The sequence below is a fragment of the Thalassophryne amazonica genome, chromosome 18, assembly GCF_902500255.1.
Source record: "Thalassophryne amazonica chromosome 18, fThaAma1.1, whole genome shotgun sequence".
In the NCBI taxonomy this organism is placed as follows: domain Eukaryota; kingdom Metazoa; phylum Chordata; class Actinopteri; order Batrachoidiformes; family Batrachoididae; genus Thalassophryne; species Thalassophryne amazonica.
The window spans coordinates 33,850,242-33,862,048 of record NC_047120.1 but is presented as its reverse complement, the minus strand read 5'-3'; the positions used below and the strand labels follow the sequence as shown (position 1 = coordinate 33,862,048).

The 11,807-nt window shown below is 42.4% G+C and overlaps 1 protein-coding gene across 1 annotated transcript in view; it reads left to right on the top strand.

The window, feature by feature from the left end:
- The window catches only part of polr3e (polymerase (RNA) III (DNA directed) polypeptide E), a 22,798-nt gene extending 11,207 nt beyond the window's left edge, over positions 1 to 11,591 (top strand). Inside the window, exons 11-17 of the mRNA XM_034193456.1 lie at positions 2,653 to 2,659; positions 3,258 to 3,450; positions 4,118 to 4,179; positions 4,273 to 4,724; positions 9,187 to 9,264; positions 9,436 to 9,558; positions 10,471 to 11,591. Of these exons, the coding sequence (XP_034049347.1) occupies positions 2,653 to 2,659; positions 3,258 to 3,450; positions 4,118 to 4,179; positions 4,273 to 4,724; positions 9,187 to 9,264; positions 9,436 to 9,558; positions 10,471 to 10,527 (972 nt within the window). The 3' untranslated portion in view covers positions 10,528 to 11,591. The remainder of the gene's footprint in view (positions 1 to 2,652; positions 2,660 to 3,257; positions 3,451 to 4,117; positions 4,180 to 4,272; positions 4,725 to 9,186; positions 9,265 to 9,435; positions 9,559 to 10,470) is intronic.
- Positions 11,592 to 11,807: the final 216 nt, after the last annotated feature.

Genomic DNA, 11,807 nt, shown 5'->3' with positions numbered 1-11,807 from the left:
TCCACTTCGATGTGTCTCACAGGTTTAGAAAAAATTTTGATCAAACAACGCGCCAGTCTCTCAGCAACTTCTCAGACAAAGGAATTCCGACAAGGGGCTGGACGACTCCTCCCACAAGGAGTGCTCACAGGCGAATGACGTCACCGACAGGCGTGGAAAAACTCACGCATGCGCACAAGGGTTCAAGCATGTCTGACGTAAAAACATATGAATGAAATCCATATAGTTTTTGAAAAAAATAAAAAGGACCGTTACTTTATTGACAGACCTCGTATATATATATATATATATACTGATCTCTGCTCCCCTCCACAGCATGTCTTTTTCTTGGTTCTCTCCCTCAGCCCCAACCAGTCCCAGCAGAAGACTGCCCCTCCCTGAGCCTGGTTCTGCTGGAGGTTTCTTCCTGTTAAAAGGGAGTTTTTCCTTCCCACTGTCGCCAAGTGCTTGCTCACAGGGGGTCGTTTTGACCGTTGGGGTTTTTACGTAATTATTGTATGGCCTTGCCTTACAATATAAAGCGCCTTGGGGCAACTGTTTGTTGTGATTTGGCGCTATATAAATAAAATTGATGAATTGATGATGATGATGATGAATAATCCAGAGCTCCTCCTGTGTCTGTAGCTACTGTTCAGAAATTACAGATTAAAGGCTTCATGTTTCCAAAAAAAATTCAGGAGGAGAAAAGAAGACAGTGCTTTTGAACTAAACAGGGAGGGGGAAGCGTGAGAGGAGGAGGAGGGCTTCACTCATTTTCACATGAAAACAAAAGTTAATATTTTTCATAGAACTGTTAAAAACTGCACAAACTGTTTACAAATAACATGAGCGTTTATGTGAACAGCAGACTTTAGCGTTAAACGCTTGTTAAAGCAGCTGTTGATCATAAACAGTCCGCATATCTTAAGCACACAGATGTTTATGAATCATGAAAGTGTGGAAACACTATGATTCTGAAAGTTTTTCATCCAGGTTTTATCTTTTAAAAAAGCAAGTTGGACAATGACAATCAGTCCAGGTTCATCTCTTCTTCAAATAAGACCATTATTAAAGGGGTTATATTGTTTAAAACAACAGCAACAAAAAAATCAATCCCACTCAAAAATGTTAAGGGGAAAAAAACCCAACAATTTTGAGGAAGTGATTTTAACCTTTTAAATGTTAATTATGACTTGTGCTTAAAATGGTTTGTAACAAAATCCTGCCCACAGCACTACTTGATTTGTTAGACATCACATCTTCTGCCTGTCGGTGCTGAAGGCTGCTGTCCCACAGACTGGCGTAGAAGGTAGCAGTGTGCAGACTGGCACTGAGTTGGCTGCATTTATTTACTTGTTCATTTATTCGGCTTCATAATGTGTTATTTGTAGCTCATTGCACTTTTTGTGTGAAGGTCATGTTGAAAGGTTCTGTGAAGTAAGTATATGCTGCAAAACATTTAGAGATTAGTGTTGAGACCTCCTGATCCACACACACCTCCCCCAGCTCCTCTGGGGGGAGGGAGCTGGTCTGGGTGGCTTTGCTTGAGCTGCTGCCCCTGCGACCCGACCTAGGATAAGCGAAAGAAAATGGATGGATGGATTGTGTTGAGAGTGTGTTATACTAAATTTTGACACATTTTACTGCAGGTAAATATCTCCTTGAAATATCTGTACCGGCCTCGAAACCTTGTCAATAATGTGCATCAGCCCTTAAAAAATCCATATTGGTTGACCCCTAGTATATAGTACAAATGATAATGTATTGATAATATCAGTTGATTGTGTAATCATACCTGTCGTAGCACTCATCATCAAGTGTGACACAGAGAGCTGTGTTTGTGCGCAGCAGACCTTTGTATTCACCACGTGCAGGAGAGCATTCAAGATAATACTTCCTGCAACTGCATTGCTTCATCTTGTGTTCAGTTTTGCAGTTACTGTTGATGGGCTCAAGGAGATGGTCTGGGGCTGGTTTCAAGTCAGCCTGCACAGGATTCATTTGTGATTCATGAGAACCTGATGGTAGACTCATAGGATGTGATATTTGGCAGAGGTTAGAGGACGGACACAAGTGGAAATGGAAGAAACTTTCTGGAAGAATCTCTGCAGGCACATTGTTTTGGGACTCTCACCAGGTCGGCCATTGTGTAGTGTGTTTTCCTCAGCTTTTTCCACATCATCTTTTGCATTCACAGTGTTAACAGCACGAGGGACTGTATCAAGACTGGGTCTCCACTGAATGGACTGTAGCATTTTAAGTAATTCATAACCCTCTGAGTATCATTGATATCCCAGACTTACCTTGGTGTACTCAGATCCGTATGTATGTCACTGGTGCTGTAGCTTACTGAAATGTTCTTCTGCAGAGCATTTTTGACCTGTACACAGATTGGACTTCAGAGGAGGAGATTCATCCATGTCACTCCCTCTTTTGGGGCCACATAAATCCTCCCAGTAGTGATCTGTGCATCTGATAATGTGAAAGCTGTTATCAGTGTCATTGGACATTGGGGTGCTTTTTGGGCAACTCAACATTTCACTAACCCTGTTATGCCACTGCCAGGGCAGTAAAATACTTTATCATAACAGAGAGAAGAAATAACCTCTTAAAGTATCTGGCAGTTTGTCCAAATGGCCTGAAATGTTGACCCCTTTATCACCTTTGTTTCAGGATGAAGGTCATTGATATTCTCTGAAAGTGTATGGCTCAATGAGTGGTCATTTGTACTTGTCTTATGTAGCCATCATGGGTTATCTACAAATGTATTAACCCTACCCCCATTTGTTTTGTTTTTTTGGTCCTGTGGATGAAGGGGCATAAAACACAACCTCAAATGACCAGAAATATGGAAGGGTTCAAATCTATAGATTTCTTACAGCTTTTTAGTGTGTCATTTTAGACGATATTTGGATTTGAAAAACAAAGAAATCACAACTATAGCAATTTGTATTGGGTTTGACCCCAAAAGGAGCTAGATTGATTGGACGAGCTCACCCACTAAGGTAGCTACTCAAGCTGCATTGCGGGCACATTTTAGCCTAACTCTACATATCTAAGTTATTTTTAATTGTGTGTGGTACTTTTTAATTCCATCAAATGCAGAAAGATGTCATTTAATTTGTAAATCACAGACTCCACTAGTGCTTGTTCAGTAACATCAGAACTTTTGCATCCTTTGTAGAGGGGTTTGGCATACGTTTTATTGATCGTCACAGCGGTTTACAAACTTTGTGTGACCGTCTGTCTATTGGACAGTTGTGTCACTTGAACATCAGTTAATCAAACCAGGTTTTCCTTGTGTCTCTGTCAGCTACCTCCAGAGGATGTGAAGGAGTTCCTGGAGCATGTGGCAGTACCTCGTGTCAACCGGGGCTGGGAGTTCCTGTTGCCCACTGACGCAGACTTCATTAAGAAACACCCAGATGTTGCTCATAGGCAAAACATGCTGTGGCTTGGCATCCAGGGCAAGTAGGTTGCTGTCACAATCACAGGTGTCTCATTACGAATATTTACATTTTGGAGGCAACTACGACCATGATGACGCTGTATCACAATATGAATTACGTAGTATTATTTATACTGGTATAAATACAGTAATGTGAAATGTGCTCTATAGCCCGTCACTCCAGTAGACCACTGGCTGGAACTAGAGATCCTCATTAGTTATTTTTGTGCTGGTGCAGGTCTGCGGTGTCTCAACCAGTGTTCAGATCGTCTGCTGTTAGAATACTATGTTGCATCTGGTGCCAGCGGTGCATGCCTGTAATGGAAAATGTCTGAAACTTGTTGGCATAAGCTGTTCATCTGTTACGAATTGATAAATGATAGTTATGGGCTTCCTGTGGGTGTTTCTTTGCATTTAATATAAACGCTGAAGTCCTCCATCTGCTTTATTGTTCTGTCATGGTTCAGGCTTCTCAGCTGGCACACAGTTGAGTGTTATTTGATTTTTGTCAGAAGCTGTGTGGAGGAAAGAACCATACATTAATGCCAATACTGTCCCAATAGTTAAAAATGCAGTGATGTAACTTTTAGGGTTAACAGCTGGAGTGCTGTTACACATTGTTCTGGGGAGATTGCCGGCTGTTTTGTTGTCTTAAATCAGGATTATGGATGTCATGTCTTTCCTCTGAAGGTTGGAAAAGGTGTTTAACTTCTCTAAAGAAGACTTCATACCAAAGAACGTCCCTCAGCCTGGTGTGTGTACTGATTTGTGTTAATAGATGAAAATTAGTTATTGCAGAGAAATTATATTTACCTAACTTGATGTGTTTATCTGTCGCTTTCCAGAACCTGTTCATATCAGCGGGGAGCAGCGCCTGAAGATGGCTCAAGAACGTGCACAAGCAAATCAACCGTCCCTTCACAAGGACCTGGAGGCCAAAAGAAATGCTGCCCTGGTAGCGAGTGTCGTCCATGTCAAGCAGGAACCCATCAATGACTGGGAAGATGCACCAATGGACACCTCATCTCCGTCTTCCTCCTCCATCCCTAATGGTTCTGTTAACGGTTACCCCAGTTCCACCTCCCCTGTCTGCAAAAGCTCTGCTTCCCCAGAGCTGCATGACTTTGTATTGCAGACTTTCAGGAAGCATTTTGTACTGACTCTAAATGAGTTGAAGAGGCTGTTTCACCTCCACCTGGCTTCCATTCCAGCTGGACAGAGCCCTCTGCATTCCATGTCGGACCACATGCTACAGGAAATGGTGCTGCTCAGCCAGTGTAAACAGATATTGGTGCCTGTGAGTATTTGGGTAGAATCTAATCTCTTATTGTAAACCTCCAGGATTTACGTGCTGCTTTGACACCTGAGTTACTGTACGTCTGTGATTACACTGACATTAACTTTCTGCAAAAACACAGCAAAGAGCTCTGTTGGGTGTGTTGCTTGTGAGAAATACAAGCCAAGAAACCCAGATTCAGCGGTTATTAAACACCAAAACATGACATAGAATTTAACCTGCTCAGAGGTGTGAGTTTACAGCTTAGGAAAGTTACAGACCCTGAGGTCCATCGAGCTGGTATGTGTCCCCGTAGCATGAAGTGACTGAGAGTACAACTAAAATAATAATGATGCAGGTCATTGCATTCACCTGCAGGTCCTCATTAGTTATTTTTGTGCTGGTGCAGGTCTGTCCAGCAAGCATTTAGAATGAATGTAAGGTAAAAATAAATTGTTCAAAAGGAAGATAAAAAAGACATAAGTCGTCATAAAATGAAAGATTAAAAAATAAAATCAATCAGTGTTAGGATTTGCTGAAAAGGGTTTTAAAAACTTTAACATTTAAATTTAAAATCTTTTTTTAATATATCAAAGCACTTTTTGTTGTTAATTTCTGTTGTGGTTTCTTTGAAAAGCAGCTATAAATTCTCCTCAGCAAAAAAAAAAAAAGTTTGTCATCAGCAAACCGAATACATTTTAAACTTGTTTGTGCCCAACATGTCATTTATGTACAGAATGAACCATTTTGGACCCAAAACTAATCCCTGAGGTAACCCACAGGTGAGATTCACATGCTGTTTTATATGCACCTGTTTGCACAAATTGCTGCCTGTTGGTTCTTTTCAGCCAATTCAGTGCAGTTTCTTTGATGCCAGCTGTGGGAGGCTTAACAACAGAAGCAACATTAATCTGTCATGGTGGAATAAAATGAATTGTGTAAATATTGTTTTTGGGGTCCACAAACGCATCTTCTTCAATCTATTGTCAGACGGTCATCTGGCAGCGTAACTCAGGTATCTGGCTTCCCAGAGAAAATATGTTAACGCTTGATTAGCTTCAGAGTGCTGCGTAGGATGAAAACGAGCAGGAGCGCTGAGGCAAGACAAACTTGGTTCTCAGGTTCCATCTGAAGCATAAAAGCAACCAGATCCCTCAGTGTCTTTGTAGCCAGAGGTGTCAAGTAATGAAGTACAAATACTTCGTTACTGTACTTAAGTACACTTTTTAGGTATCTATACTTTACTCCTTTATTTTTCTGCCTACTTCTGACTTCTACTCATTACATTTTCACACAAGTATCTGTACTTTCTATTCCTTACATTTTTAAAACAAACAGCCTCGTTACTCTTGCCTTCAGTTTAATGTTTATATATACACTCAACAAAAATATAAACGCAACACTTTTGGTTTTGCTCCCATTTTGTATGAGATGAACTCAAAGATCTAAAACTTTTTCCACATACACAATATCACCATTTCCCTCAAATATTGTTCACAAACCAGTCTAAATCTGTGATAGTGAGCACTTCTCCTTTGCTGAGATAATCCATCCCACCTCACAGGTGTGCCATATCAAGATGCTGATTAGACACCATGATTAGTGCACAGGTGTGCCTTAGACTGCCCACAATAAAAGGCCACTCTGAAAGGTGCAGTTTTATCACACAGCACAATGCCACAGATGTCGCAAGATTTGAGGGAGCGTGCAATTGGCATGCTGACAGCAGGAATGTCAACCAGAGCTGTTGCTCGTGTATTGAATGTTCATTTCTCTACCATAAGCCGTCTCCAAAGGCGTTTCAGAGATTTTGGCAGTACATCCAACCAGCCTCACAACCGCAGACCACCTGTAACCACACCAACCCAGGACCTCCACATCCAGCATGTTCACCTCCAAGATCATCTGAGACCAGCCACTCAGACAGCTGCTGAAACAATCGGTTTGCATAACCAAAGAATTTCTGCACAAACTGTCAGAAACCGTCTCAGGGAAGCTCATCTGCATGTTCGTCGTCCTCATCGGGGTCTCGACCTGACTCGTTCGTCGTCGTAACCGACTTGAGTGGGCAAATGCTCACATTCGCTGGCGTCTGGCACGTTGGAGAGGTGTTCTCTTCACGGATGAATCCCGGTTCACACTGTACAGGGCAGATGGCAGACAGCGTGTGTGGTGTCGTGTGGGTGAGCGGTTTTCTGATGTCAATGTTGTGGATCGAGTGGCCCATGGTGGCGGTGGGGTTATGGTATGGGCAGGCGTCTGTTATGGACGAAGAACACAGGTGCATTTTATTGATGGCATTTTGAATGCACAGAGATACCGTGACGAGATCCTGAGGCCCATTGTTGTGCCATACATCCAAGAACATCACCTCATGTTGCAGCAGGATAATGCACGGCCCCATGTTGCAAGGATCTGTACACAATTCTTGGAAGCTGAAAATGTCCCAGTTCTTGCATGGCCGGCATACTCACTGGACATGTCACCCATTGAGCATGTTTGGGATGCTCTGGACCGGCGTATACGACAGCGTGTACCAGTTCCTGCCAATATCCAGCGACTTTGCACAGCCGTTGAAGAGGAGGCCACAATTGACAACCTGATCAACTCTATGCGAAGGAGATGTGTTGCACTGCATGAGGCAAATGGTGGTCACACCAGATACTGACTGGTATCCCCCCCCAATAAAACAAAACTGCACCTTTCAGAGTGGCCTTTTATTGTGGACAGTCTAAGGCACACCTGTGCACTAATCATGGTGTCTACTATGGTGTTGGGCCTATACGAGGTCTGTCAATAAAGTATAGGTCCTTTTTATTTTTTTCAAAAACTATATGGATTTCATTCATATGTTTTCACGTCAGACATGCTTGAACCCTCGTGCGCATGCGTGAGTTTTTCCACGCCTGTCGGTGACGTCATTCGCCTGTGAGCACTCCTTGTGGGAGGAGTCGTCCAGCCCCTCGTCGGAATTCCTTTGTCTGAGAAGTTGCTGAGAGACTGGCGCTTTGTTTGATCAAAATTTTTTCTAAACCTGTGAGACACATCGAAGTGGACACGGTTCGAAAAATTAAGCTGGTTTTCGGTGAAAATTTTAACGGCTGATGAGAGATTTTGAGGTGATACTGTTGCTTTAAGGACTTCCCACGGTGCGAGACGTCGCGCAGCGCTCTCAGGCGCCGTCGTCAGCCTGTTTCAAGCTGAAAACCTCCACATTTCAGGCTCTATTGATCCAGGACGTCGTGAGAGAACAGAAGTTTCAGAAGAAGTCGGTTTCAGCATTTTATCCGGATATTCCACTGTTAAAGGAGATTTTTTTAATGAAAGACGTGCGGACGGGTCCGCGCGTTGGGACGCAGCCGGCGCGGTGCGGCAGCACAGGCGAATGACGTCACCGACAGGCGTGGAAAAACTCACGCATGCGCACGAGGGTTCAAGCATGTCTGACGTAAAAACATATGAATGAAATCCATATAGTTTTTGAAAAAAATAAAAAGGACCTATACTTTATTGACAGCCCTCATATATCGCATACCAGGTATCATGGATCAGTTTGGATATGTCAAAATACTTGAAGAGGTCATGTTGCCTTATGCTGAAGAGGACATGCCCTTGAAATGGGTGTTTCAACAAGACAATGACCCCAAGCACACTAGTAAACGAGCAAAATCTTGGTTCCAAACCAACAAAATTAATGCCTTGAAGATGTGAAGAAATCATGAAAAACTGTGGTTATACAACTAAATACTAGTTTAGTGATTCACAGGGTTGCTAAAAAAGCTGTTTGAACATAATAGTTATGAGTTTGTAGCGTCAACAGCAGATGCTACTATCATTGTGAACACCCCCTTTTCTACTTTTTTTTTTTTACTAATAGCCCAATTTCATAGCCTTAAGAGTGTGCATATCATGAATGCTTGGTCTTGTTGGATTTGTGAGAATCTACTGAATCTACTGGTACCTTGTTTCCCATGTAACAATAAGAAATATACTCAAAACCTGGATTAATCTTTTTAGTCACATAGCACTACTATTATTCTGAACACTCCTGTAGGTGTTTGGGTGTGTTCTGTGCCACGCCCCAGGATAGACTCTTAGGCGAGTCTATCCTGGGTTAGGTTTTACGTGTCTGTATGTTTGACGCTGGAGGATTAGAAGTGTCACAGGTTCACTGTCTCTGTTATGTAAGAAGCTGTTGGCCTCAAAGCTCATTACTGGTGAGGTAGGAGGCTGATCTTAAGTGTCAACTTAACGTGGGGACATCTGTCCAAAGATCAGTGTTGTGTCTGCACAGATAATGCCATGGGTCGGGTGTTCAGTGTGTGGCTCCTCCTCGTCGGCACAGCAAATCTTGTCCTGTTATTTGAGTCAAAGATTAAATGAAAATAAAACAAGTGTGCTGAGGGGAAACTGTGGAAATGTGATAATCAGTGTTAAATGACCAGATTGTGTCCTAACATTGTATTTTCCTCTCTGAATATAGTTTCCTGCTCAGAGCACGGCCACCTCTGATGAACAGAAGGTGTTTGGACTTTGGGAGACTGGAGACACGCTTGACACGGTAATCAAACCGTTCATCGCAGTCTTCACTACGGCTGTGTTTCTGTGCACACAGTTCCTGTCTTGGTGTTCAACACGAGTTTGTGGTTTTACTCACTGAGCTGATGATGACTGTTGATGTTTCCTGTTTACGTACATTCATGCTTGCCTTGTTTGCATTTCTTCCTATCAGCACCGTCAGCTGCTGTACGATTTGTTCACTAAGAACTACCGACTCAGGAGGAGCGCGATACAAACCCGACTGACAACTGAGTTTGGAGAAGTCTCTAAAGCAGAAATCGACCGGCTCCTCAAGGTTTTCTGTTTTAAAGAACAAGTTGAAGTTAACTTTTTTTTTTTTTTTGGTAACCTTGTATATATTAAAACACTTTGCATTCACGATTGTGTCATATGCGACAAATCCTATTTGTAAAGTTGTTGAATTGGAAATGCGTTGGTATCAAAAGGATTACCAGTGGAAAGCGCTCATGCCTCACAGTAAGGTTTTGGGTTCAAGTCCCACCAAAGTCAAGTTTGCATTTTAGCCCCCCACCTTGACTTTTTCCCCTGTGCACATGGGTTTCTTCCCATTGTCAAAAGCGTGCACATTAGTCATTCTGCTTGTAGATATGGAGTTGTCAGAAGGTGCATGTGGCAGGACAGTGTGCCAAATCAACAAGCAAATCATGAAATTAAAGTTTCAAAAAGTTTAACTTGTACATTAAAAGTGCATAGTATTAACGTGTTATAGAATTTTATGATTACTTGATAGTTATGTTACATTTCTGTACAGTCTGTTTACTGTGCATGACAGTCACGCTAAAACGGATGCAAATTTATCAGACTGGCTGGTAGAACAAGCCAGGATTGTGTTTCCTTCAGCTTGTCCCTCTTCATTGAGGGTCGCCAGAACAGATCCAATCTTAGATTGATCTGCTTTTTAATTTGCCACAAGTTTGTGTGTTAATCAACCACCTGATCCAGAGTTGGCCTATTAGCCATCACTTTGCATGTTTTGCTTACTATGAGATGGGGGTCGTGGTTGGAATTTATTCATCCCACCCGGGTCGTGCTGGTTTGCCCCATACTCCACTTCTATTTACTGGTTGCCCAGGATTTAGGTGGAGTTTTGTTTGTGTTTTAAAATTAGTAACAGTGACCTCACAATTTATGCACCTGTTGTTTGTTTGTTTGTTTGGACTGTTCTCACTTTGTTTTGTTACTTTAGGAGTGCTGTTGCAGTCAGGGAGGGATGTGGTATCTCAAAGGAACCATCCAGTCCTGACCCCGAGGCCCTGCCCCCCCTGTGGTCAGTCAGCCAGTCAGATCTTCTGCCAGGTGTCCAGTGGGAGGGCAGTCTGAGATGAGAGCCAATCACAGCAGGCCCAGCTGTGGGAGCGGGGATTTAGACGAAGAGGTCGTCGGCCCCGTGCTGTTCTCTGAACATGAAGTCTTTCTGAACATATGAACGCTCCGAGTTGAGCTGGAGTGATGCATTTCAGAGGGAAAAAACAAGAGTTTGAAGAAATGGTTTATAAATATAATTTTTTAATGTTTAATTTTGAAGTTAAACTAAAATTAGACCTAACATTGCTTAATATTAAAAGTGAGCATCACTGTAATTATTTTGAATTTTCTCCTGACTTACCACTTTCAACAAAGGACGATGTACTCGTGTGAACATATCAAACGTTTAAGTTGTATGTAGAAAACCTTCCCACTCAGTCCATTAACTACACTTGTTTTAAGGTGTGATTGGGTTAAACAAACTAAAAAATATATATATATTACTTTTATAAAGGGAGAGAAAGATCTTTTCTGCTGGATTGTCTATCTTTTAATGGCCATTGATGTAAGAAGAGACCACAGCAGCTGCTGCATCAGTCACATCTGTGCCCTTGATCAGTCTCACAACTAACACTATATAACAGAGAAGTGGATTGAAGTGATTTTTGGTGGTTTCTCTCTGAGGATTTACTGACCAATTTGATGATCAGTAGATGAAATTTGGCCACGAAAGTTTTTGGATCCTTCCCCCCAAATATGGAGCAGTTCAGATCAGTCACATTTGTACGTGAAGTGGAACGGACTCTGCTGGTGGGCTGGATCATGACCTGGTATTAACACTTGACTGTTGCCTGGATGACTTGGAAGTTGTTGAGGATCTGCCAGTGCTTTTGCTGCTATCAGGTCTCCGTTTGAAGTGCCTCTGCCTCCCAACGACTGGTGGGGGGGAAAAAAGTCTCTCCGTTGATTTAAGGAGCTGCACTTGTTAAGACTGTCACCACTGGAAATAGAGTAAAACCTTCAACTAACTTTTGCTCAATAAAGGTTAAATTCTGTTTTTGATGTGAGCTTCATGTTGAATCAAATCTGAAGCAAACTGATTTCTGAAGGTGGTACAGTGGTGGGCCGTGCGTTTTCCACTTGCGCCTTAAGAGCACCTGTCCCAAAGGCGGTATTTTGCATGCTATATTCCACATCACTGTTGTTACCAAATGTTGAGAAATGGCTGTGCAGAGAGGGTGAAAAACAGCGGTTACGGTTGGGGAGGTGATGCAAGAA